General features: G+C 38.4%; 4 protein-coding genes across 5 annotated transcripts in view; 3 read left to right on the top strand and 1 right to left on the bottom strand.

The window, feature by feature from the left end:
• Positions 1-541: 541 nt before the first annotated feature.
• LOC109954643 (piggyBac transposable element-derived protein 4-like) lies at positions 542-2,315 on the top strand (the record flags this gene model as incomplete). The annotated part of the gene is made up of 2 exons (XM_020590125.1): positions 542-733; positions 837-2,315. A coding segment is annotated over exon 2 (1,425 nt), but the record flags the coding sequence as incomplete, so codon positions are not given.
• Positions 2,316-7,201: 4,886 nt separating this feature from the next.
• Positions 7,202-16,680, top strand: LOC109954644 (meprin A subunit beta-like). The gene is made up of 17 exons (XM_020590126.1): positions 7,202-7,215; positions 8,508-8,572; positions 9,052-9,100; positions 9,209-9,245; positions 9,355-9,433; positions 10,000-10,117; positions 10,261-10,439; positions 10,534-10,752; positions 10,848-11,000; positions 11,278-11,328; positions 11,501-11,713; positions 12,540-12,992; positions 13,403-13,588; positions 14,053-14,185; positions 14,326-14,376; positions 15,183-15,270; positions 16,604-16,680. Exons 1-16 carry the CDS (start codon positions 7,202-7,204, stop codon positions 15,259-15,261), a joined length of 2,079 nt encoding a protein of 692 aa, XP_020445782.1. The 3' UTR covers positions 15,262-15,270; positions 16,604-16,680.
• Positions 16,681-18,428: 1,748 nt separating this feature from the next.
• Positions 18,429-22,411, top strand: LOC109954645 (meprin A subunit beta-like). Its single transcript, XM_020590127.1, has 10 exons — positions 18,429-18,544; positions 18,662-18,840; positions 19,684-19,902; positions 20,010-20,165; positions 20,275-20,493; positions 21,030-21,470; positions 21,589-21,753; positions 21,906-22,014; positions 22,120-22,178; positions 22,255-22,411. The coding sequence occupies exons 1-9, from the start codon at positions 18,429-18,431 to the stop codon at positions 22,136-22,138; spliced, it is 1,623 nt and encodes a 540-aa protein (XP_020445783.1). The 3' UTR covers positions 22,139-22,178; positions 22,255-22,411.
• Positions 22,412-25,901: 3,490 nt separating this feature from the next.
• Positions 25,902-27,509, bottom strand: part of tomm40 (translocase of outer mitochondrial membrane 40 homolog (yeast)) — an 8,805-nt gene continuing 7,197 nt past the window's right edge. For both annotated transcript variants that reach the window (XM_020590142.1, XM_020590143.1), the window contains exons 8-9: positions 26,908-27,010; positions 25,902-26,394 (exon numbers count right to left, since the gene is read on the bottom strand). In XM_020590142.1, coding sequence (XP_020445798.1) covers positions 26,255-26,394; positions 26,908-27,010 — 243 coding nt within the window. In that variant the 3' untranslated portion in view covers positions 25,902-26,254. The remainder of the gene's footprint in view (positions 26,395-26,907; positions 27,011-27,509) is intronic.

The raw sequence follows: 27,509 nt of genomic DNA on the forward strand, positions 1-27,509 counted from the left end.
GTAGACAGGATGTCTAGCTCAGGCTGTTAAATGCTTAGGCATTCTCATGAGTTGCTGCAGGTTGCTTATGGTCAAGGATAACTAGATAGAAAGTTGATGCCTGTTAGAAGACAGGATGTTTATTATTATTATTACGACGTGTATAACTGTAAACATAGCCATAATATTATGTTTAATGTCATGACATGTCACTAGAGGTCGTGTTACAGTGATTTTAGCTACACACCACATAATCAACAGACAATCACACATTGATTTTCTTCATGCTTTGACTACTGCCCTGGCCAGCTGCAAAGCTGGCCCTGGGAGACGTCACGGTTTGGCGTCTCTCTCTCTCTGTAGAATGGGGTTAGCCCGAAGTGATATAATGTATAGGCCTGTTGTGGTTCAGGGTCTTTCATCTTTCAGCTGCCTGCGTGCATGTTGGAGGTGCAAGATACCTGAGCATGTAATGTTAATTTTTACCTGTGTTCACTGAATAAATCAGCACTGTTTTGAAGCTACTTGGACGGCTTTGTCTCTCAGAGTTAGCGTGGTGAAAAGTACCGGGTCCCAACAGATTCCAATGCAAAATACAGTCTGTTTGATAAAATGTGCTCTGAGAGAGATAGATACTGGTTCCCATTTATAACTTATTATGTTGTCATTACTCTAGGGTGAGCCAAGCCCACGCAGAAAACGAGCGAGGAGTGCTTCTGTGACGCGCGACTCAGAAACGGCACAGCAGTCAAAGGTTTGTAATTCATATGCAAAATACAGTCTGTTTGATAAAATGTGCTCTGAGAGAGATAGATACTGGTTCCCATTTATAACTTATTATGTTGTCATTACTCTAGGGTGAGCCAGCTCCCGGAACATCCCATCAGGAGCAAGCAATTGAAGAAATCTTTATGTCGAGAAGTGGTGACATTACATGGTCTTCTTACCCATCAAAGGAGCCACCCCGCCATGATTCCAAAGTGCTAACAATGCGAACAGGGCCGACTAGAATATCAGTCGCCCATGTCCACGACATCAGGTCTGCTTTTCATCTCCTAATGCCAGATTCCATCCTCCAAATAGTCCTGGACTGCACAAATTTAGAAGGTAGGCGTGTTCATAAAGAGAAATGGAAGGTTATGGACATGACCCTTTTATATGCCTACCTTGGTCTGCTTTACCTTGCTGGAGTCTTCAGATCTAAAGGAGAATCACTGCAGTCCCTGTGGGCTGCTGAAACCGGAAGAGAAATATTCCGGGCAACAATGTCCTTGAACACATTCCAAGTAATTTCAAGGACTATACGTTTTGATGACCGAGACAAGAGACTAGCTCAACAGCGGAAAGACAAGCTTGCACCCATCAGGACGGTGTGGGACAAGTGGGTGCAACGCCTCCCCCTGTTTTACAACCCTGGGCCTAACGTCACCATCGATGAACAGCTGATGCCATTTAGGGGCCACTGCCCCTTCAGGCAGTATATGCCCTCGAAACCTGCTAAGTATGGCATCAAGATCTGGGCTGCCTGCGATGCCGCTACCTCATACGCTTGGAACTTACAAGTATACACAGGGAAACTTGAGGGAGGAGTCTCAGAGCGTAATCAAGGGATGAGAGTTGTCCTGGACCTGTCTCAGAATCTCAAGGGACACAACATTACTTGCGACAACTTCTTCACGTCGTACAAGCTGGGACAGGAGCTCCTGAAGAGGAAGCTGACCATGGTGGGAACGATCCGCAAGAACAAGCCAGAGCTCCCACCGCAACTGTTGGAAACAAAGGGCAGACCTCTATATTCATCCAGGTTCTTATACACGGCTGACACGTCCCTGGTGTCCTATGTGCCAAAGAAGGACAAGAATGTTGTATTGATGAGCACACTGCACAGGGATGGCAAAATCTGTGGCCAAAAACCAGAGATCATAATGCACTACAATGCCACAAAAGGTGGGGTGGACAACCTGGACAAGCTGGTGACTGCCTACAGCTGTAAAAGAAGGACACTACGCTGGCCACTGGTCCTCTTCTTTGACATGTTAGACATCTCGGCATACAACGCATTTGTTGTTTGGACGGCACTCGACCCACTCTGGAACCAGAAGAAGCTCGAGAAAAGACGGGTTTTCCTGGAGGAACTGGGTAAGGCCCTGGTGACACCTCACATGCAGACAAGACAGCGTCTTCCAAGAACATCAGCGTCTTTAGCCATCTTGAGGAGGATTCAGAAGGAGGAGGAGGAGGAGGATGCTGGCCCATTCACCAGAAGCCCATCCACCAAAAGCCCATCCACCAGAAGCCCATCCACCAAAAGCCCATCCACCAGAAGCCCATCCACCAAAAGCCCATCCACCAGAAGCCCATCCACCAAAAGCCCATCCACCAGAAGCCCATCCACCAAAAGCCCATCCACCAGACCTAGAGGTCCACAATCACCACAGCCTGAGGTAAGTGTGTAATGCTGTGGCATAATACTGTATGTGTGACACTTATGCTTTAGGAGAGAGAGAGAGACTAAGTGCTAAGTATAATTTCTTATCTTTTCATTTTTCTAGGATGCAGCCAGAACCAGGAAGCGATGTGGAGTGTGTGGACCCAGAACAGAGAGGAAAACACGATATACATGCACCCAGTGCAACATATACATTTGCAACGAACACACACGAAGACACTGCCCCCTATGTGATGAATAGAATTGCTGTATTCAGTGGGGGCTGTGTTGTGTAAATAGTTACTGCTTGTTTTGCAAACTTTCCTGCATGTTTCCCTAACCCTGAAATGAGTGTGATTCCAATAAAAATGAACAGGTGTGAAAAATTTTGCATCATTTGTAAATTTTTATTTATTTTTTTTCAAATCAAATCAAACCAAATATTACAATAACATAGTTTTAACCCTTATGTAATATAATCTAACAAAGGTAAAGGGCAAATGTTAACATTTGTTGATTATTAGTAGGTTTTTACATTGTTTCAGATTAAAACTTCTTTGATTATGTTGACTTACAAAGCCATAAAGATAATGTATAGTAAATCTGAAAAGAACATAAGGGCAAAACATAAGGGCAGGATTCTGAACAAGTAGGTTATTTTAATCAAAACACCACATTTACAGTACAGTATTATTCACATCCATGTTATTTACTGCATCGCTGAAAAATACCTCACAAAAATAGTTCATAGATTATTTGTTTTAAAAATTATTAATAAATAAAATGTGTGTATATATATTTAACCACATATTTAGCTTAACAGATTTTGAAGTGTTACCAGCTTCATAAAGGTATTTTGGAGAGCACGTCTTAGTACAGAAGCGTCTGTTATATGAATGTCCCGCAACAGTGTAAAACCAAACGGATGTCAGTGTCCCCTGTGCTAATAGAAGTGGACACATTGCCACGCAGTGAGGAAACCGTGACAGAGCAGCCTAAAGGTCTGATTATGCCACAGTGTAAGAATGGCCGATGAATAATCATTTAGCAGGCTCAGATTCAGCTGTCCTGCATGTCCATGTCAACAAGTTGCCTCACTAGAATTTATTTGAAATAAAATGCACTGTATAAACCCTGTGACTAGTCAAGCTCACTCAAACCACTTGGCCAACTTGCTAAAATAAGCTGTACTACTGTACATTAAATACATGGGAATACATTAATGTAAACTTTCACCAAGTGCCAGTGTGTTGGGTTCTGTGTACATTGTGGGTTTACCCTGATGATGAGCTTCTTAAGGTATTTTTAAAAAGACTTTTTAATCTTTAATCAGCTGTGGATTTACAAGGCTGTGGGAGTTCTGAAGATGTGGACTTGATTTCTGCCCTGTTTTCCTCTGTTCAAAGGATGCTGGTGAGTTTATTTAATTAGCTTGCTGGTTTATTGTTATGTTTAGCTTTATGTTTTACGTGTTTAGTGTTTAGCATGCACTCCATCAGTTGGGAGAAGCTTCGGGGGGGGGCTTTGTGGTTGCCAAGAGAGAGCTCCTTGATATCAAAACATGACTTTTTGCTTAGGCCTCTCCGTTATGTACAATCATTATCAAAAATGAAAACAATGAAAACCCCTTTTTTCATGTTTTTTGTTTTACATTTTTGTGGTAAGATTCATTTGATCTGTGTAACAAAGACAAATATGTCTGAGCCTTAAACTGATTGAATCTGGGTATAGAGAAAACAGACTACTTTAAAGTAATGTTAATCTTTCACTGCATTGCTGTTGACTGAGAGTGAAACATTAGATTGAATTTGGAAACACTTTTCACTTTATGGTTGACTCTTGTCACACATTGGCAGTGACAATTGTTAACACTGCAGCAACAAGATGAAGCAGTTTGTAAAACCTTTAGTTAATAATACCTAGGGATGTATTAATGTCTCAGCTTTTATTCTGCTTGTTGCTGATGTAGTCGTAGGTGAGAAATGTTTAAGTTTTCAGGACTTAACAGTTCAGCTGCAACTATGTGAGTGCAGGATTTCTTCACATCTCCAAACACTTACACATTAAGGTTCTTTGTTTCAAGGTGAAAAATTTGCTTTAATGGAAAATTTCTAAATGTAAGGCAACTGAAACATTGGCAGGTTTGCAAAAGACAATAATAAACTTGCAATGATCAAATTCTTTTTTTAATTAAAAAGAAGAATCTGGATAAATATAAATAGACATCTTTGTTTTTTGTGATATTAAAGAACACAAATAAAATCACAAAATCTTCTTATAAAAATTAAGCCTAAATAAACAGCTATTTAGATCAAACTGTGTATTTACAAGCCACATACAAAGGATGGTTGCTATATAAACTCACAGAGAGACTGCTGTGGTCATAAGTCGCAGTGACACTTGCTGCTTTTTCCCAAGAGGTAAGTTGTATGTTGACTTCACCTGCCATGTTGTAACATGTCTTGACTCCTGTCAGAGTTTTGGCTCCCTAGTTTCTAGAGGTTGACAGTTATCTTCTCCATCTCCACAGACATCTCTTCATAACCAAAACCAGGAGGGGACAACAAAGTGAAACCAATCAGCCTGAGAACATGAGCAGTGACCACGTGATCTTGTCATCTCCTCAGATACTAATCTGCTTATCAGACCAGCAGCAATAGTCTTATCTACATCACAACAACACTGAATCTCTGCCACAACGGTGAGTCAAACAAGATGCATCTTGTTCAAAGAAGCCTGTGTGCGTCAGAAAACCCCTCCCTCTCGTCAGTGGCCTGTGTCATAGAGTTTGAATGGGGCAGACTGTTTTGACTGATAATGCAGTGTGAACACTGCAGGTACAATCAGGCTGGTGCATGAAAGTGTGTGGTCAGATTTGAATTTGTAAAGTCACATGGAGAATTTGTGAGTCAGTGAGAGTGGCACTTTAAAATGTGGCAGTTACATTAAGGACAGATCTGTGGAGATTCTCAGTCATCCAGGTCATAGTAAGCTGGAAAAAAACTTTTAAAAAAATCAAATGGACTAGATTTCTAGGTCGAAGACGTTTCACCTCTCAGTCCTTGTTGGCCTTCAAAGGACTGAAACACCAATGGGGATAAATATCTCCGGCTCAACACCAGTCAGTCAGAACTGATGAAGCCTCTTGAATGAGAGGTGAAACGTCTTTGACCTAGAAATCTAGTCCATTTGATTTTTTTTTTAAAGTTTGTTTTTCCAGTTAAGGACAGACTGATTTCTAAGGAGTTACAGTTAAAAAGTACAAATACATGACTGATGTAGTTATGTTGAAGTTGTTCTCTGACAAAACACAGTTCTCTCTTCAAATAAAATCCACAAGGGTCAAATTTATGATCAGTGATTTTACTTGTGAGATGCCTGTACATATTATTTACAAGACGAATACCATTTTTGCAATTGCTCGATTTAAAAAATAACCAGGGAACAAATACATGTTACATTAGTATTATTTGCACATGTGAGTGTGCATGTACTATCGTCACTGGACTCTGACCCTCCACGCTGGATGCTGACTCTGGCAGCAGGGAGGAAATAAGATGGAAAAGGCTTTCTGTTGTATGTTTACAACAATAAGCATAGGAATTTTCTTTACAACTGAATTTTGAGGTGTTCAAAACACCATCAAAATAAATAAATCATTTTCAACTGAAGCAAATAATATTATAGGGTGTAATGTAATTGCATAAACCCATAATTGCTTTGTTTGGGCGTCTCTCGTTTTATACTGGTCATCTAGGTTTCTCAGTGCAGTGCAAGTGGGGGAGGGGGAGCAAGTTGCCTTAGAGAGAAGCTTCTCTTAAGTAAATGTAATGAAATGCATCCTGAAACACTGTAAAACCTAACGGATGTCAGTGTCCCCTGTGCTAATAAAAGTGGACGCATTGTCACCTAGTGAAGAACCTGTGAAGAACAGTCTAAAGGTTTGATTATGTCACAGTGTAACATGATGATAGCCAATGAATAATCATCTTACAGGTAGAGACTTGGTTGACCTGCTTGTATAAACCCTGCGACCAGTCAAGGTCACTCAAATCATTTGGCCACTTTGCTAAATATAAGCTGTATGGACACTATATTGTTGATAAGTTTAAAACAGGCTGAAAGCGGATTGTTCTTCTAACCCATGCCATTTTTCATTAATTTGTTTCTTAGTCAGAGGATTATTAAAAATGAGAATGATGAAAACCTTTTTCAAACTTTTTGCTTTACACTTCTATGGTAAAATGACTTGAGAGCGAAACATTAGATTTAATTTTGTCACACTGACAGCGACAATTTTTATTAAAACTGTGGCAACAAGATGAAGCACTTTGTAAAACTTTATTTGATAATACCTAGGAATGTATTAAGTTTTCGAAAATGTTTTACATTATCTTCTGTATTTTGTCACCTTATTAAATATGGAAAACACAAGGCTTCCTACTTCAGCACTTTTCTACATATTGGGTATATATTAGGCCAAAAAAAAATAATATTTTATAAATAAAAACTCTTTGTATTACAGTTTGTGTATAGGGCAAGAGGGGTGAGGACCAAAGATACAGAGTCACAGCCAAACCAGGTTCAGATAAAGGAACTTCACTGGAAACATCTGATGACTACAGGTGCAGAAGGTGATCAGTTTAAAGAGTAACGTCACATTAAATCTACTGTTTGGCTTTTTATAACATTTTATAACAGCGTCAGTTCATTACAACAAAGCTATTTTCCTTCTCCCAGAGAAAACCCAGTACCTTTGTTCACTTAACTAAAAAAAAAAAAAAAATCTGGTAAATGTTAGAGGTCAGGTGAGAGAAATTGGCAAGAAAGGCAGAGGGCTGGTGGAAAGAGTAAAAAACAGCAAGGACTGGAAAGCTTCACAGACATTCATGGGCAGGAAGTGCGAACAGCTGATGTAGGACAGAATGTATAGTGACGACAGGTTGATTTTGTGGTTCTGATTAAAGCAGTGGAATCTCTGAGACCCAAACAACAAAGAAGTAAAACAAAAGTTAACTATTATCCAGCAACATATTTATTAAAAGCTTAGCCTGCCAATCTTTTAAATGATTACTCCTTTCTGTCAATCTGTAGGCAGCTGCAGGATGGCAGTTCTGCTGGAAGTCCAACGTCCATTGGTGAACCAAGGTTTTATATTGTCCCAATTAGCAACACTAATGTTTTGTGTAGGAGCTCTCTGGCGATCTGGTGCTTCACTTTTAGGACAGATGTTCTGCAAGTTTTAACAGGTGTGTAGGTGTGCATGTGTCATTGTCTATATGTCTGTACCTGTGTCAAAAGAATTTTCAAAGAAGCAATGAAGTCACTGGAATCTCTAAAATAAGAGTTTGGTTTACTTGCAGCAAGGAGACAAGTCAGCATAGGCATACAGAGTTGTCCGAATGAGCTTAGTCTAAACATCACAATATATAGGAGAAAGGAAACTCTCTAAAGATGCAACCCAGGTGTTAATCAAGTCGTAAAGAAGATTTAAACAAGAAAAGTGAACTTGAGAGAGTTTGCCCTGATAACTCCTCAGACACTAAACAATTTGTTGTCTGTTTATTTTCACAGTATATGGCAGGAACAGTTTATTGCTGGCTTCTTTAAGTCTAGGATGCCATTTGGTTGAACATATAACAACACACAGAGTACTAAAACAAAGATTAAACATCTCCTTCAGTTCACACAAGCAGTGTCCCACAGGTCCCTGTGGTCTGTTTTGAAAGTTTAAAATCCATTGAATAACATATGTTGGTTAATATATTGATTAGAACACATTTTAAAACATACTTAATAATGTAATTGTCATGACAACCTGCATACAAGGAGCACACGGGCAGATTGCATGTGTACTCTAAATTGATAACTGTCATATTTTTTGACAGTTTTACACAAGATTTTTTTTTTTTTTGTTTTTACAAGCAGTGATGCTTGTGAATAGTACACAGCGTCACTTACTTTTTCTGGTGTACTTTCAGGGTATATTGTAATATGTTTATTGTGCAAAATAGTAATTAAAAACACTAAACCTACTTTCTAGCTAGCTTTGAAAAATCTGCCTGTTTTCTGGCCTTAAACATGTGTTTTCTTATTTCAGAACAGACGATGTATGGTTTTATAGCTGTACTGCTGAGTTTGATTGTGCAGCAGATATCTGCTTTGGTAAGTTTCCTTGTTTGAATCGCATTCATTTCTTATTCATGTTGCCAGTGAGGCTTGGAATATTACCACTGCGATCAAATGATGTAATATTTGTATCACATTTGTCTGCATTTGTCCACAGCCACAGTCATCTGTTAATGGAGGTGATGTAAAGTAGACTAAGAGAGCATCTTTGTAATTAAGAAAACATGTGTGATAATGGATTTTAAACAACAAATCTAGTAACATTTCCTTTGATTTGACACATGTAATTAAATGTATAAATTGATATTTTGATATTTATATAGGTGACCAATTAACTGACGAGTAATTTTCTGGAGAACATGATCCATGTTTTTTTCTTGCCCCTGATTGTGATGAGAAAAATAATCATTTTGTGAAAAGCGCAATCACTAACAGCCAACATACTGGACATGTTTTATTTTTCTGTTTGTTTGTTCATTTGTTTTTTCCATGATGCTTTCATGTGTTATCTATAGCCGCTTGGGATGAAGACACAGATCTGGACATTGCTGAGATAAACAAAGGTGTGTTTAAAGAACCATATGCATGATCCACTTATTTTTTGTTAATTGAATTAGCAAAAAAATATGTACAAAATAATAATAAATAAATACTTAAAAAAAATGCTCTTCTTTTAGGTCTGAATCTGCATGAGGGAGACATAAAACTAGTGACTGTGAGCACCTTTGGTGTCATACTAGTATTTAAGCAGTATACTTGAACAATACCTCAAGTTAGCATAGAGACTGCTCTTCTTCTTCTTCTTTTATATTTCAAAGGACCGTGACAGGAACATTGTTCTGGAAGACCACTACAGATGGGAGATACCAGTCCCATACGTGTTTGATGAGAGCCTTGGTAAGACAGAGAAATGGTCCTAGTGTTCATTCAGCTGTGAAGAAAACATGGAATAAACAGCTTGATTAATTTGTTGGCATCAGACAAGCAAAAACACTTGACAGTGCAGCGCAGATTTGATCACACAAGCTGACTAGTGATCACACATCATATCATACATAAAGCTTCAATGATACCCGGAATGGTTCGTGTTAAAAGGACAATTACAATAAATAAAATCTTGTAGGATTCAGTATAGAACACAGGACACAGGTCACATCCTTCAGCCCTGCTCATACAGTAAACAGCGTAATCTAGGGTAGATTTCCACAGATACACTGTCAGAACAGTGATAGCCTTAACTAATGTTAACAACAAAACCCACTGTGGGTACACATAAAGTATACTGTATATACTTTGTACAATTTGACTGCAGTAAATTCAGAATAGTCTGCGCTGCATAGCTGTCACAGTCCTATGCTGCTGTAGTTTTGAACATGACAGCTAAACATTGAACTTAATTAACTAGTTTGATGTGCTGACTCCTCATAGCATCGTGTTTGTCATTTGCTCACTTTGAAATACAGACCTGAATGCCAGGGGAGTTGTTCTACGGGCTTTTGAGCAGATAAGGCTGAAAACGTGCATCGACTTCAAACCCCGGGAAGATGAACCCAACTACATTGTAGTCATCCAGGACGATGGGTGGGTAGAACTGTTTGTTCTAGTGTAGTCATAAATAATTTATATGGTATTTTACACAATATATTTTACAACTGAGCTATTTTCCAAAAGTCCCAAAAGTATTCCTTCAATTAAACGTTTTTCTTACCTGTTTTTGTCCGCAGATGTTGGTCTTATGTTGGGAATCAACGTCAGGGAAGCCAAAACCTCTCTATTGGACAGTGGTGTGATCTCCTCGCCATTGTGGAGCATGAGTTTCTTCATGCACTGGGCTTCTGGCATGAACAGTCGAGATATGACAGAGATGACTATGTGACCATTCTTTGGGAAAACATTGAAAAAGGTTTGCTTTAAACTTAACTGAATACCTCATTCTGATTTGAAATGGTCTGCCTCTGCTAAGAAAAACAAATAGATTACCGCCATGTTTTGTTCAGGAGAGGAACATAATTTCTTAAAGCACAGTTCAAACTACACTACCACGCTTGGGACAATGTATGACTACACATCTGTGATGCACTATGGTAAAGACGCCTTCTCTAATGGCAATGGATCCACCATCATCACTAACCTGCCACAGTATCAAGATGTAATTGGCCAACGTCAAGAAATGAGCTCTAATGATGTCCTGAAGCTCCAGAAGCTTTATAACTGCAGTAAGTAAATATCTGATCAAACAGTGACACACCTAAGTATGCAATGTATTTTGTGGTGCATATAATGACGTCTTGTGTTTTTGTGCTTTCCTCAGCATCTGCCGTCACCTTTCTGGCATCATGCAGCTTTGAGGATGAGAGAGTGTGTGATGTGACTCTTTGTGCTACAGGAAATGTCAGCTGGGAGAGAGTCGCCAGCATTGAAGCTGGGCCCTTCTCGGACCACACCAGCCTGAGTCCACTGGGAGGTATGAGCCTGCATGATTTAAAAGAAAAAATGTCCCTGGTTTTTCTTGTTAAAAACAATGTTCTCTCAACAAATCATTTCTCTGTAATGGTACAGCATCTGTGTATTATATCCCCTTATTATCAATTACCCCCATTATAATATAATTTATACCTTGTTCTAACTGCTGTTTCCCTGTCCCTATGGACAGCAGCACTGTGGTGGAGCCACTGAGAATGCTAATTAGCAGCTGTTGCAAGTGAAATGCAAAACTGTTGCATTTTCATTATTTTTTACAGAAAACCAGATGGAGTCTGCTGATGGAAATGACACAACAACAAATCAAAATGGTGAGTTTTCTGTAAAAAGCCATTACATTTTGCAGCTGACAGTTTTACCAAATGTACTATAAACTGTAGTCCCCCATCAACTTTGATATCTAAGGTCATTTTTACACAAAATTGTGCTCACTGCATTTCTGTCAATGGCATGAGGATCACTTTAGTGCTTAATTGTGTGTAGGTGGGGGCTTCTTCATGCACTGCAGCACAGCTTCTGGAAAAGAGGGGGATGGCACCAAAATGCAGAGCAGGAAAATGAATCCAAAGAGACAGCTTCAGTGCCTCCAGTTTTTCTGTTTTCACAGTGGGAGTGACCAAGACCAACTCAACATCTGGATCAGAGAATATGACGGGGATTCTAAGGAAACCACCTATCTAATGGGGCAGATCATAGGTGGGGTCTACATCCCGCAAATCAAGGCTTGATCAGAAATAGAAATAAACCTTTTGCAGACTGGATTTGATTTTTCAAAAATATGGGTTATTTTCACATTACAGGCCTTTATTCTGATATATTTTTGTTAGTTCTTATCTTTTTATATTATTGGCTCACATTCACGTTTGTGACATACCCGGTATGGACACTGTTGAGGTCCTAAACTGTCACACATGAGCAGATTTAACTGAAATGTGTCCTGCGTGTGTATAAGAATAACACCAGTGGCATTTGTGTGGCAGTCAAATCATGCAGTTCCCTAAAACTGTTCCTTCCATCTGGGCTTGGTCAGCAGTTTCTCCATAAACATCCACCAAATTTGAAACTTTGCCATCTCTCCGCTGACCCCTGTCCCTGATGTTGCTCTCCTTTACAACAATATGACAACATGCACATGCAGAAAAAACCTACATGAATTCTGATATGACAGCAATCACACGGTCATTGATTGCATATGATTCAAATATAGGGTCACTTAGGCAAGGTGCCCAGATCTGATATAAAATAATCTATGAAAAATTCAGATCTGAATCACTTGAAAGGCTTAAAAAAATCTGATTTGAGCCATTTTAGTGTGTAATGTGAACATAGCCATAGATACTTTAAAGGCTAATCAGCTCAATAACTAGACAAAATGTCAACTATAGTAGATGTTAATGTAATCAATAATGTAATTATCAGATATACTGTATTTTCTTTTACATTAGATAAATTTACTTTGAAGCCCTTGAACTGACTCCAGACTACACTGTAGTCTAACTGTATGTTCATTGTCATCTGTCAGGTCCACCAACATATCACTGGCAGCTCAAGCACATTGCCCTGAATGCCACCAGGCCCTTCCAGGTGGAGTTTGAGGTTCGTAAAGGAGCAGGAAACCCCTCTGGGGGGTTTTCCATCGATGACATGAACATATTTGAAACAGCATGTCCGCATCATGTTTGGCATATTCCCTACTTTGACCACTTTCTGACCAACAGCAGTGTTGGCACAAGCTTACTGAGCCCACGGTTCTTAACTAGACAGAGGTACGGGCTCCAGCTCCTGCTCTATCTCTACCCTAATCACTTCGGAGTTTTCTTCAGGCTGGTGTCTACAGACCATGATGACCAGCTCCAGTGGCCATGTGCATGGAGACAGGTGACTGTCACACTGCTAGACCAGAGTCATCACATCCAGCAGCGTATGTCGAAGGAGATCAGCATCACAACTGATTTAGAGAGAATGTTCACTGGAGGTGAGCGAGCATCACTGATATCAGAAAAATACATCCATCCATTATTTATACCGCTTATCCTGAAGAGGGTCACAGGGCTGGAGCCAATCCCAGCTGACACTGGGCAGGAAGCGGGGTACACCCTGGACAGGTCACCGGTCTATCACAGGGCTGACACTTAGAGACAAATAACCATGCACAATCACTCCCAGGTGCAATTTAGAGTCACCCATCAACCTAAGAACATGCAAATGCCACACAGAAAGGCTCAAACCCACAATATTATTACTGCAAGGTGACAGTGCTAACCACTGTTCCACCATGCCACCCTCAGACAAATACAGAAAAAAAATAAATCATGATATATTGAAAGATTTACTGTGTGTGTACTTACTGTGAAAATTGTGTATTTTGTTAATTTTTACATCAAGATAATGGAGAAATATTTCACTACTGGGACAACCCCAGGAAGGTGGGGGATCTCATCACTGACGCCAGTGGAGAGTCATACTATGCTGGTCCAAACCTCGGCTACAGAAAGTTCCTGTCATTTGATACATTTTGGTCTGGAAACTTTATGAAAGAAAACAGCGTCTTCTTCCTCCTCAGCTTTGAAGGTATGTGTTACAATAGCTAAAAAGTCTTAAGCTACTTTGAGTCAGATAAACTATATTTTATGTATCCAGTTGTTCAGTGAACCTGCTGTATATGATGCTGATGTTGTTAAGGCTACACTGCAGTCAAATGGAAAAATACCTTTGTTGTTTCCATCTAACTCAGTCTGAAATTTGCAAATTCTGTTATGTTGGTGAATATAATACCATCGATTTCTACATTTTTAATGGGCCATCTGGTTTAGCATTCAGCCCTGTTCTGCCAGGGAGTCTGGGTGAGTCACAGTAAAGTTAAACCATCACCAGTTAAGTAATAACTGCACTTAGTGGAAGGCCAAACTTCTTACAGCACGTGTATTATTGCTTTTCATTTCACAAGCTTTCTGACATCAGTCCTATTAAACTTATGAACTTTAGGATTTCATCACTTTAGAAATATGAAACTTTTTTTCTATTTTGATTTACAGATGTATCAAATCTGCGACTGAGTTACTCAGACTTTCCTAAACTTCACACGTGGTCTAACTTGAGCCATGTGACTCTGATACAGGCAGATGATGATGGAACCTGCTTAAATCAACCAACCATCTTAAACCAAGTGTAAGAAATTCAGCTGACTTGCTAATACACCACTAAATGAATGTGTTGAAAAGCTAATATACATAGAAGAGACTGTATGCCAAAGAATGTGGAAAAACATTTATTACAAAACCAGTAACAGGCCATACCTCTTCTGACAGGCTGGTAAACATTACAGCTCCTGCCTCATTTGCAACATCGTTTGCCACAAGGTATGTTTGGTCTGCATCATCCCGTATGTTGACGTTTTCAGCATGTCATAGCAGCAGCTATACAGGATGTTAGTACAGTATGTAGCTGTTTCTGGGTTTTGAAATAAATGCACTTGATATCAAAAGAGGTCAGTGAATATAACTTGGCCTGAAACTGATTATTTTCATTACCAATTAAACTGTTACATATTATTATTATTATTATTATTATTATTATTATTATTATTATTATTATTATCCATTCATTGGTACTATAAAATGACAGAACAGAGGTGACAAACTGTGCACTGCTATTGCCATGTGCCCAAGGCGACAACCTTTAATGGCTTCTGCACTGCTAATTGTGCTTGATAAAACACTTCAGTACTTCTGTTGATCGACAGAAAAGCATAGATGTACTGCAAGTTATATTTTATCCATGGCTAGTCATCATTAGACGGTAGAAAAACCTTTTTCTCAAGGCACCAAAAGCTTTGAAAAAACAAATCATGGTGCTGAGATGTCCATAGTGGGATCTTTGCAAAATGCTAAGTCATATTTGTGATCTACTCTGTATAATCCTGACACAACAAATCTTGTTTATATGTTGCCAGTTTTCCTCTGTTGTTCACTAACCAATCAGGGCACCATCGCTTTTATCTCCATTCTCTGTTTGATTTCTGAACCTCTACAACTTACTAATGAATAATAGCCAGCTTCAAATGCATCTCACACACATTAGGAAACTCAACATAGCACTGTTTACTGACTTAGATTTACATCAATACTACTGTAACTTAGCACATTCATTTTAATTTTTTTCCCAGTCTGCCCACAGAAACCATGTTGCCCATGCTGACCTCCTCAGTGACCCTGATGGCAGGAATTCTGCTCATGACACCCTGAAAACATTAGGTTTGCACCACAGAAAGCAGAAAACCCAGAAAATATTCAGTGAGATGGTTTAATTACAGACAGATTATCATTGCAGATTGAAATATTTGAATTTACTTCACAGAACTAGTCCAAGGCATATGCACTTAAAAAAAACTGTCAAACATGTTGCATCATAATGTTACAATGCAGAGTAAGATCCCTTTTTCCCCCAATTTTCTATTAAACTTACTTTTTGGAAGCAAGTTAACGATTTTGTCAGTAATAACAATTGAAACCCATTTTTTCTCTGTGCTGTCAGTAACAATACTTTTACTCTAAGGGGCTTTTCACTCTGCTGGTCAGATGAGTGGAACATGACTGTAAGATAGTCTCAGTATGACGTTACTCTCACAAAAGCCAGATTAACCAGGTCTTTTAACAACACCCCTGAGGTCTGCAAATATCCTCGAGGGTTTGGAACAACACATTCCATTGTTTCTGAAGGGAAGTTTTAGCTGAATTCAATTCAACGATTTTGTTAATTTTTCTGTGAATTATTCATACTTATGTCCAAATTCTTTAGTATATTACTTGTGTGGTATAGAAGAGAATTATCTATGTAGAGATACTGCTTGCAAACCAGTGATGGTAAGATGATGTCAGGGGGTAGGACTGGATAAGTCTGACTTCTTCCTACTCCATTCAAGCATGTACTAGGTATAAGTAAATTGTTATTGGATTAGCATTTGTTAGATATGTGTAAAATTATGTGTGTTGACATATCAACTGTCTTTACATGCTTGAAAGAATAAATCAAATCAAATCAAGTTAATTTAGTGAAACCAATGAGGGAATTTGTTGATCTTTTTTGTTACATCTTTTGTTTTGATCAATTATTAAACTGTAGGAGTGACATCTGTCAGCAGTGACTACAATATATTACATGCATTGTACCTCTTATATTTTTAAAAACCTTTGTCATGTGCACCGGTTGCATCTAAAGTACTTTCTTGGATTTATGATGACTAGTTGGGATTTATTTTATGCTACAGTCTGGATGCACACTAACCTTTTCAACTTGACTTACCTAATGCAGAATACTCAAAATAATCTTTAAAAGAGCTATGTTTGATGGAGATAGCTGTACCTTTATGTGAGCAATGTTCAGAAATGTTCAGTACTCTTTTCACCCTTTTTTGTCATTTTACAGTGTACATACATACTGTAATTATTTTCTTGTGATTTTAAGTCACCCTTTAGGCAGTTGCCTTCACAGCATCACTAATGTAAATTAACCTTATCACATCTGCAAACACAAAGTTTAACTGTGAAACCTCTTTCAGTATATTAACAAGAGTTGTGTTTTCTGTAGGCGGTTACCAGTTTGCTTTGACACCACACTTCAAGAACTAAGAGGATTAAGCAAATGGGGAAGAAAAACAAGAACAGCACAGCAAAATGAATAAACAGCTACGGTTTATTATTTTCTTGGCTGTTGTGAAAGAGTGATATTTCATTAACACTGAAATACAAAAAGTTCTTCCTTTGTTTTTACATTTGAAGCTAACAAAAAACTCCAACAAGTTGGTATTTGCTTTGTTTTGTTTGACTCAGGGTTAAAACCACTTGTTCAGTTACATCAGTGTACTGAAATTTACATACTTGTATAACTCAGCACACCCTTTCATTCTAACAGGCTGTTAGAATGAAAGGGTGGCAAAGAAAAACCAGACTTGATTCACAACTATTTGCTTTTAATGAAATACGGGTAAAGAATCATGCTTCCACCACCACCGATTCTTCACTAGATATGTTTTGCACAGTTGTATCTTGGTTTGTCACCTTCACGCAATGCTTTTCATTTTGTCAGACCAGGGTACACTGTATTCTTTACTGGCCTAGAGGGGAAATGTGCTCATTATGTTTAATTAGTGAGTTGTATGTTTGTGGAAGGATATGTTTTCTGCCCTGTACAAGTTTGTGCCTTCACTTGCATGAAGGTTTTAGACACATATGTTAGAGCTGTAGATTTTATGGTTTGGAAATGAACAATAACTAGGAAGATAATTTAAGACTCCTTTGAGAAGATCTGTGAATTGGAAGGGACTTCATCAGATCAAAAACAGGCCAAGGAATGAAAGTTAGATTTTTATTTGTGAGGCTTTAGATGTGTTGCTTTTACCATTCAATTTATTTTTAATAGTTATATTCTAGTTGTCCACTTTTACCAATTTGAGGACATTAATTCACAATCATGTATAAATGCATTATTGTTATGATGAGCCTACTTCATCTCACTGTGGTAAGTATATTTCTGTCTTTTTTACAGAACATTGCATGTATTTATCTTTAAATTTATTCCACCTTGATACTCTCTTGACCTTTCACCTGTTCATTTCTAGCCCCACGAGTCAGTGTTCGTAGGTGAGGCTTTTTGTTTAATGAAATTATCAAATATTTTCATAACATATGACATGAAACATTTATTAAATAGTTTTCGGAAGACTAGCAGAATTCTGTGAATGCATGACTGCATTTCCGTGTAAATATCACAGTGTTATTTGTTTTTAAGAGATTGCTGATGAAGAGGACTTGGACACAAGTGAAATAAACAAAGGTAAGATGGAGACCAGATTTTCAGATGCAGTTAATGAAGCTGAGTATCTACATTAAATAATAGTTCCCTGCCTACAGATACAAAGCAAACAGATACTATTTTGCAGCAGATACAATGACAAAGAAAACCCACAATTAATTCACAACTATTCGCTTTTAGTAACAATATCACACGGTGCCTTGTTATGTTCTTTGGTAGCTGCTTCCAGTAACAGCAGCAGTTCTCTCTATGTTTCACTTCCAGGTCTGCACCTATTTGAGGGTGACATTACTAAAGTAAGCAATTTGCATCATTTATCTTGCTGTTTTCTTGATATGCTGTATAGTATATTTAGTTACCTTTTTTTATTCTTCATTCCACCCAAGGAAGTAAAGAGAAAGAAAAGAGTCACCAGGAATGCAATTTTGAATACAAAATATTTGTGGGACAACCCTGTTCCTTTTGTATTAGAAGACAGTCTTGGTGAGTGGTGGTCAGTTGAATTTTTTTTTTCTACACTGCTGAGACATGAGCAAATCAAAAGACAAATTACAGTGGAAAATTCTAACTATGGCTTTGGCTGTTGTCTATGAGCACAGATATGAATGCGAAAGGCGTCATTCTGCAGGCCTTCGAACACTTTCGTTTGAAGTCATGTATTGATTTCAAGCCCAGAACGTCTGAGGAGTACTACCTTTCAGTCAGAGGGAATACAGGGTACTTGTGGTTTTATTCCCCAAACATAACCGACTAATTTTCAGTTTTGGCAACCTGGTCGCCTACCCCTAATTCTCTTATCATGTTTAGTGTATGCTACTCTTTGTTTTTCTGCAGGTGTTCCTCTTATGTTGCAAGGGTTATTAAAGGTGGCCAAGTTATTTCCATCGGTAAGGAATGCGGTTATCTTGGTACAGTGGAGCATGAGTTTCTCCATGCTTTGGGTTTCTATCATGAGCAATCACGATATGACCGAGATGATTACATAACCATCATCTGGAAGAACATCAGAGATGGTAAAAAAAAAACATCCCTGTCTTTTAAAAAGTTTCTTTAATATTGTTTGCATAACAATATTTAAATGCAAATATACCCTACAAGACTATATTTGTATGTTAATTATTCCTAAGGGTAATTTTTAGTTTGTTGCTTTTTTGTGCTAGCTTTTGCAAAAAACATCTTATAAGGAGAACTTTAAGCAGATTTTTACCCAAATTTTATGTTGCCACAGATTAAAAATTGACTCTCTACTGACTGAAGACACTGTTGAGCTCATAGAATACAAGATCCAGCTGCAGCAAAAACTGAAAAGTAAACTGAGATGTGCCTAAAAAAAAAAAAAAAAAAAAAAAAACAGGAATAAAATACTGATTAGATATCCATCTCTCAAAGTAACTAAAAAGCTAACAATGAAACTACAGTCTTTTTTCTTTAGCCATTATTTCATGGTAGTTTTACTGAGAGCCTGTTGTTTACAGGAACACCATTCATTCACACCTGGAAGCTGCCCAGTACAGCCATGGCCACTGAGCAGCTGGCATTAAGAGCCTTGGTCACTACAATGGTGCTGATGAACTGAAGTGATCACAACCTTGTTTCTCTAACCTTTAGGCCACCACTGTTGTAGTTGACACTACAATATAATTTCCATAGAGAATCCTGTATTACAGATTTTTCTAAAATAAGATTTTTCACTCAAAAATACTGATAAATCCTCATAATTTTGAAAATTATAAAGCAAAAAATAATGGGTTTTGACTGTCTTAGATGCATAAAATCCAATGACAAAACATGAAACAATGTACTGCTACAGGGCATGAACTGTTGCAAGTCTAAAGTGTGATTCTGTGTCCATACAGGATTTGAGAGAAACTTCAAGAAATTAACCCTGAATTCAAGTACATCACTGAATGCTCCATATGACTACTTATCAGTCATGCACTATGGCAAAGATTTCTTCTCTAAAAACTCAGAAAGCACAATTGCCACTAAGTTACCCCAGTACCAGAACAAAATTGGCCAGCGACTGGAAATGAGCCCCATAGATGTGTATAAGCTGAATCGCCTTTATAACTGCAGTAAGTAAGGCTGCAAGGCCGAAACTGATGTACTATTATAAATGACTTAAGCAGACTCACATGAATTGTGCAATATTACGATGTATGTTTTTGCTTTGTGACCACAGGCACAACCGTTTCTTTTATGGAGTATTGCAGCTTCTCCAGTGCCAATATCTGTGGAATGAATTATTGTGAACAAGGTTTGACCAAAGGTTGGAAGAGAATGAGTGTTGCTGCTTCAGGTCCTTTTACTGACTACACCAATCTGAACAAAAAGGGGGGTAAGCCTGATTATGCACAGTATTCTAGCTAACCTTCTGTAGATCCATCCTAATAAGCTGATAATACTTGCTAGAGTAATAATAAATGAAAAATGTAATCATTTTCCAGGGTACTTCATGCATGCTAGCACAGCTTCAGGCCAAGAAGGAGACTCAGCCTGGCTGGAGACCAAGAGAATGAGACCCACTAGGGAGTGTCATGTCCAATGTCTCCAGTTCTACTATTACCATAGTGGGAGTCAATCAGACCAGCTCAATATCTGGATCAGAGAGTTCCAGGATGAGACCGACTCTACAGGAAATCTCCGCCTCATGGAGCAGATCACTGGTGAGGACACAGACGAGGACATGAAATGCTACAAAAAATATAGAAAGATTAAGTCTAGACCCATGCTTAACCATCTTAGTATTGCATTTAAACATGCTAAAAATTGTACAGCTGCTGATGGGAGTGTTGTTAGTTTTGTAGGCCACAAATCAAAGTACTGGACAAATGATTGTGCTAGATTACATGTTCATGGAGGACATGGCTGTCTGAAGCAAATGTTCTGGCAGTCTAGTAGTGGCTGATAAATTTCATTCTAAACAAAAACATATGGTGGGATTAGTGGAACCACGAACCACGCTCATGGCAACTGCTGCCGAGACATTTAGCTAAAAAGCTAAAATGTACCATTATGCAAATCAGTTGTTTCAACAGCTGCTAATATACAGTATTTGAGTCTGAATGAAAGTGGTAGACTGACCTACAGGTCCACTTTATTGTTCATAGAGACTTGCAGATAGTATGGCAAATAATAACAATAAAATAAAAACTCAGAAAATTTTACAAAACAAGAATCACAAAGCATTTGTTTCCTCCAGGTCGACCAACCTTTGCTTGGCAGTTTTACAAAGTTCCCCTGAATGTCTCCAAGCCTTTCCAGATTGTGTTTGAGGTCCGGAACGGAAATGAAGTCTCTTCAGGAGGCTTTTCCATTGATGACATCAACCTGTCTGAGTCTGAGTGTCCACATAATGTATGGCAAATTCCGGACTTTAAGACGCTTTTGACAACCTCTGACAACAACAGTTATCTATTTAGCCCTCGGATGTATTCTACAGAAGGTTATGCTTACCAGGTGATAATTGTTCTGCGCAAAACCTTTTTTGGAGTTTATTTTCATTTAGTGTCAGGTGACAATGATTCGACACTGGAATGGCCTTGCCCATGGAGGCAGGTGACCCTCATCATGCTGGACAAGCACCCTCAGGTTCAGCAACAGATGTCCAAACAGATCACTCTAACTACTGATCCATCATCGGGTGAGTCTACAGCAGAGACATGTCAGTGGTTTGCTGTGGCTGATGAATTCAGCTGTTTTGTAATACTGTCACTGCTTAAATATATTTGTAAAGACATGTGCTTTCTGTTTTTCTGAAGCTATATTTGACAACCCTCACAAAGTGGGAACACTATTTACTATGAATGGAGAAACTTATTATGCAAACCCAGACAACGGGCTGAACTTCTTTTTCTCCCTGGAAGAAATTAGCAGTCAAGACTTCCTTAGAGGGGACACTGCTGTCTTCCTCATTTCACTGACAGGTGAGCTATCATGTCTCATAAAAATTCAATGATCACAAATGTTACATTTTGCATTGAATAAACAGTTATGACATATTTTCATGGATGAGATCTGTTTTTCTGTACTTTGTTAGACCCCCCCCCCACTTTATAATCATACACACTGTCTCCAGATATTTCCAGTCTGCAGCATAACAGCTCTCTGCCTTGCCCAAAACATCCATTAAGCAAATTTACAAATACCTACCCAAGTAGCTATGACAAAGGCCCATGTGACAAAAGGTAAATCCAGTAAACTTCATGCAATAAGCTGGTAAAATCACGGATTTTTCCAAATATCTTCAGTTTCTGACTGTGCAATCACTAAGTTTGTGATTTTTTTTTTAGATTGAATACTAAATCATAAATCATAGAGCTTTATTCCTTGGAGGACCAGTCTCAAAATGGTAAGTACTACTTTGCTCATATTGTAGAATTGTTCTGAATATACTTTGCCATCTTACCTTATTATGTATTTGTTAGGAAGCATCAAGAATTGGAGAGTCTTCCATCTGTCAGCATGATCCCATCTTTCCTCTTTATGCTTTCTGCAATTCAGTTTACTGCTTTATGTGATTCCAACTCTTAAAAGGAGTCAGTAAAACAAACAATAGGGGCACCTTTAGTGCTCGACTAAACCACCTGCTAATAAAGACATCTTTCATATCTAATGCGATTTGGCTGTGTAATGTTTGCTAGCCTAAGTGTGCATAAAATGTCCTTCTAATTCTAAATAATAGGCTATTGCTCTTTCCATAATTTCCTTAGCGATTTCATGAGTGTTTCTTACCCTAGTTGTCAGTACCATCATGATATTCATGTTGCCCAGAGAATGAATTGTAATATCTGTGGTCATCATCTGACTTTTCTTCTAAGCACTATCATCAAGTGAAATCTGTAGTGCTAATTAGCAAATGTCCGTAAAAGGTTGAACTATGGTATACTTGCAATATCATGGAACATTTTACATTGGCCCATGATGCAGAAATATCATTTAGGGTCCTCTGTCTTCTAATTAAGAAAGTGCATTCAGTCATTATTATTATTAGTAGCAGGAATAATAGTAGTAGTAGTATCAATAATAATAATAATGATATTACAATAATAAACAGCTTTAACATTAAAACATGTGTGGTCTTTTCCTTGCACACAGGTCTTGGAGAAAAACAAAATCAAAAACAAAAACAAGTTAGCCTATTTAGTGAAAGTGCAGGCCTCATTCAGTGTTATCTGTTATTACAACCTGAGTGGCTGGTTTCCTTATTGTTGTACTTTCTGTGAAATGATTGTTTTTTTTTCTGCACTCTGAAAAAACTAACCAAAACTGGGCTTTTTATATGGTTAAGAAAAGAAATAAAATTACACTGGCTTTATCCAAATACGCTTTCAGCTAAGTAGGTGAGTCTCAACCACCTGATCTTGGATGTTTGTGACCAGCTACAGTTTAATAAAAAGTCTCTTTAATTCTGCTATAGTAGAGCTGAAATACAACGCAGTGGAATGAACGCCTGGTGTATGTATTTGACTTCATATTGCAAAATAAAGTACATTTTATTTAATTAGAGATCAGTGTATTTGAAGTCAAGTGGTCTGGTGGCTATTGTGTTTCAGACATGCGGGTCTTTTATTATTTCGCATCTTTCTTGAGTTTTCGCATCCATAAAAATAAGGCATCTGTTTCGGATGCCTCCTGGGCGCCTTCCTAGGGAGGTGTTCCGGGCATGTCCCACCGGGAGGAGGCCCCGGGGAAGACCCAGGACATGCTGGAGGGACTATGTCTCTCGGCTGGCCTGGGAATTAAAGATATTTACATTTTGACTAGTAAGAACTGCTCATTGGTTTGAATGGGAACGCTAAGAGATCTACAATTAAATTTTGCCTACCTGAAATGTAAATTCCAGATATCTGGAATTATTTTCTGACCAGTCAGAATTCAAATTAAATACATCTTTAATGCAATTTTGACCAGTCATAATTCCAATTGCAGATACAGTATCTTTAATTCAGCACATTTGAAAGATCCGAATCTTTTTGGACAGCTCAAATCAAGATATGACTAGTTGAAATTTGATTGTACATAATCCAGTGTTTCCTGAACATCAGTTTTTGTGGTGGGCTGCCACAATGTCAACATTGACCGCCACATATTGATTTAAAATATGTAGGTTAAATCTTGAAACTGGAGTTATGACTTTTTTTTTAAATCTTTAATTCCAATTTTGTCTAGTACAAACTTAATTGCAGATATCTGAAACTGTGGTTTTGACCGGTCATAAATACACTACAGATATCTTAAATGTAAATCCTGTCCACCTACTTAATGTTAAAAGGGCTTGTCATAAGCAACATGTTGTTTATCTTGATAGTGAGGTGGATGGTTGTGGTCGTTAGCATGCTTGTAGCTGGTGATAATGGATGTTCATGTGTCATGGAAGGTTGTTGGGAAAAAGAAGCATTCCTCAGAGGGTGCCCACCTGATGGGTCTGTAGACTTACCTGCTCTCTCCCACTCAAACATTTGATTTATTTTGGCGCAGTGTGATGTTGGTAAGTTGCAACTATTGATGAGAATAGTGGAAATGTACAATGATGGTGGCTGAATGTTTGAGTTGGCCTGACTCTAAAGAAATTGCCCAACAAGCCAGGGGGGCCAGCCATAGCAGCTTAACCTGTCCCAAGTATATGTGATAATATATGTATAAAATTAAAGACTGCAGAGGAGTCTTCTTGCTTACTGACTGTAACTGCTCTGTCCAAATAGTGACAGCTGTATTGTCAGAAGTGTTGCTTCAGCCTTTGGCTGTCTTTCCATTTGTTGCCACTTGGGGGCAGAAACAAGCGGTAAATGACATATCACCTACATGTGGCAAGCTTGTGTGGAGCATTTGCTTATTATACATCCAGCAAATATAGAGAAACTTCTGCAACAATTAAGGGTCGTATTTGTCTAGTATTTATTAATTGTACTTTTTAGCTGTGGTTTTGATGTCCACTAACTGAAAGAAATCTGATTAGCAACTAAATGCTTCACCTTGTTCTCCAGCTAGGTGCTGACTTTGGTGGGTTTGTCAGTGTTTTTCCCCATTAGAGCCGAGCTCCAACAACAACCACAGCCACTTGGTGCCAACACTGAGTGGGCAGGCAGATGGTGGATTGTGCAATTTGGCATTTGAAATTAGAAACTTGGTGTCAGGTTTTTCAACAGGTTGGCATTGAACCAGCTAGATAAAAGTAGCCCCACTGTTCATTTATTTTATAGTTTGATTCTGTAGTAAGCTGCTAGTATATTTTATGAAGGTTCAACGCATTAATACAGTTATCCGCTCATTTTCATTTACTGTTCTTTGTCTCATATCTCATATAGTTTGTTCACATTGTGAGCGTCACATGATCATTGTTGTTTATTGCTGCTGCCGTTGTACATGGTTAATGGGTCTGTCAAGTTATAGTTAACATGATTTAGTGATCACTGTGGCCACATCAATGGCTATGGTCGCGGCCACAGCAAAACGTTCCATTACTTAACTCACACATGATCACCAAATCATATATCTTAACTATCAGCTTCTTGGACCCATTAACCATGCACAGTGGCAGCAGTGATAAACGATGATCATATGGCACTCAGGATGTGAACACAAACTGTAGCAGTATGTACCCTCTGGCTTAAAGTACAGTAAATGAAAATGAACAGATGTGTCAAACCTATGTAAAATATACAAGTTTACAAAATAAATGTTTAAGCGAGCTTCATGGAGCTGGTTCAGTGCTGACCTGCTGCAAAACCTAACGTGGTTTGTAATATGCATACGCCACACTGCACATCCCACGATGTGGCATTTAAGTACCTAACCCACAGCTAATAACTGCCAGCCATAGCTATGGGTGCTCCCACTAGAGTGGTCACGCCAAGTGGCTGGTGCTACTGTTGTAGCTTGGCCTCTGTGGGTTTATTGCTGTTGCATATTTAGTCATTGTTTGCTGATGAAAGCAGCTTTAAACTTGGAATGATTACACAGGAAGGTGTGTTTTGTGTACAAAGTGGAAAGAAATCTCTTAAGTCTCACAGGGACAGTGAAGTTGTACGTACCCACACTTTGCGCTCAGTTGCTCTATAAGCAATCAGCTGCATTTTACAAAAAGTACTGACATTTATTTCAATCATACAAGATCACCATATATTATGTCTAACCACTTAGATTTTCACATGTTCTCATGCATCACCTGATGCCCTCTGATACACATCTCTCTAGCCTCTGGGTACATCCAATACACCATATAGGAAAGACAGTTGTGCTACAGTATGTAGACAGGGCTTGGCGAGTCCTTGCTCCTTGGTAGTTGTCTGTCTCTGTCTGCCCCAGATATCACAGTTGTTAGAGAGTCTCTGAATCCAATTTCTAAAACTGAGTGCAGGTTCCTGTGTGTCTCTGTGCCGGTCCAAGCTGTGGCCTGTGAGCTGGCTCCTAGTAAACCCCACACCTCTAGCCAATGGTGACACTGAAGCCACACTGGAACTTGTTCTTGCGGTGGTTGAGGAAAGCCCCTAACGCCAGTGTGAGAGGCAGAGGCACCAGTTTCTTTTCAAGGGTTGCTCCAACCACCCAGTTACTGTCAACTGTGCCTGAAGAGGAAGGTTGAAAGTGTCAATTCTTTTAAAGGACGAAATCTGTATTTAGTGTTCAAATTAGCAGTCATTCAACTTAGTCTTACTGGCCACTTTATTAGGTACACCTGTACAACTGTATGCAATGCAACACTTTTGCTATAATGTGTTTTATGAAGCTCAAAATGTTTCAACTTTTGGTGAAATTGTAAAATGTATAAATTAAATGTTTTATTGAGGTCAGTTAATGGTACCGGACTACATTATATTCAGAGGTGTTCCTTATATTCCAGTTGGAGAAGGTCTGAATATGAGGAACACCTCTGAATATAGTGTAGTCCGGTACAACAGCACCATTAACTATTGAACTTAATGATAAACATTTAATTTATACATTTGACAACTTCAACATTTTGTGCAACATAAACACAGGTGTTACACTGGAAGTGTTGCATTGAATTGCATACAGTTGTACCTAATAAAGTGGCCAGTGAGTGTATGTGGCCAAGATTTTATTCATAACCCATTTACCTTTAAAAAGCAAATTAGCTTTGGGAAGGTCCAACTGGTAAGCAAAGGACGTTGTGGTGTCCTGCATTCTTGTGCTGGCTTCAAATTCAACTCCTAGCTGTAGCTGCAAAAAAAAGACAAGTTATAGGTTTGTTCAATTTTTTTTTCCCAAGTATCTTAATCCTTCACAGTCATAGAAACTGAACCAAAATGCTGCATTTGAGCCATCATAGGATACAAACCATGGCATATGTAGAAGTACAACCATGCACACTTTTCCTAATGTTATATAATTACAAAACCAAGTAGATTAACAACCCAGCATGCAACACTAATAGATAATATATTTACTAATGATATTGACAGCAAAATGTCAAGTGGATTACTTATAAATGATATTAGTGATCATTTACCTGTATTTTTGGTTTATGATGGCCAGTATAGAAAAGAAAGGCCAAAAACAAATCTTTTCTATAGGAGGGTGATTAATGAACAAGCTGTAAGGAGGCTAAAAGAGGATTTTATGGGACAAAACTGGGAATCAGTTTACAGAGAGGAAGACTTAGATAAAGCATATGAGCAATTTTTAAATATATTTAAGAAAGTATATGACAGGAACTGTC

The sequence above is a fragment of the Monopterus albus genome, unplaced genomic scaffold (genome assembly GCF_001952655.1).
Source record: "Monopterus albus unplaced genomic scaffold, M_albus_1.0 scaffold11.1, whole genome shotgun sequence".
Classification (NCBI taxonomy): Eukaryota; Metazoa; Chordata; class Actinopteri; order Synbranchiformes; family Synbranchidae; genus Monopterus; species Monopterus albus.

Coding starts and splice junctions, on each gene's coding strand:
- LOC109954645 (XM_020590127.1), top strand. CDS start 18,429: ATGAATGCGAAAGGCGTCATTCTGCAGGCCTTCGAACACTTTCGTTTG. Junction 18,841..19,683: donor CTGGAAGAACATCAGAGATG/GTAAAAAAAAAA, acceptor GTGTCCATACAG/GATTTGAGAGAAACTTCAAG. Junction 21,471..21,588: donor AACTACTGATCCATCATCGG/GTGAGTCTACAG, acceptor GTTTTTCTGAAG/CTATATTTGACAACCCTCAC.
- LOC109954644 (XM_020590126.1), top strand. Junction 10,118..10,260: donor GTAGTCATCCAGGACGATGG/GTGGGTAGAACT, acceptor TTTTGTCCGCAG/ATGTTGGTCTTATGTTGGGA. Junction 10,440..10,533: donor TTGGGAAAACATTGAAAAAG/GTTTGCTTTAAA, acceptor TGTTTTGTTCAG/GAGAGGAACATAATTTCTTA.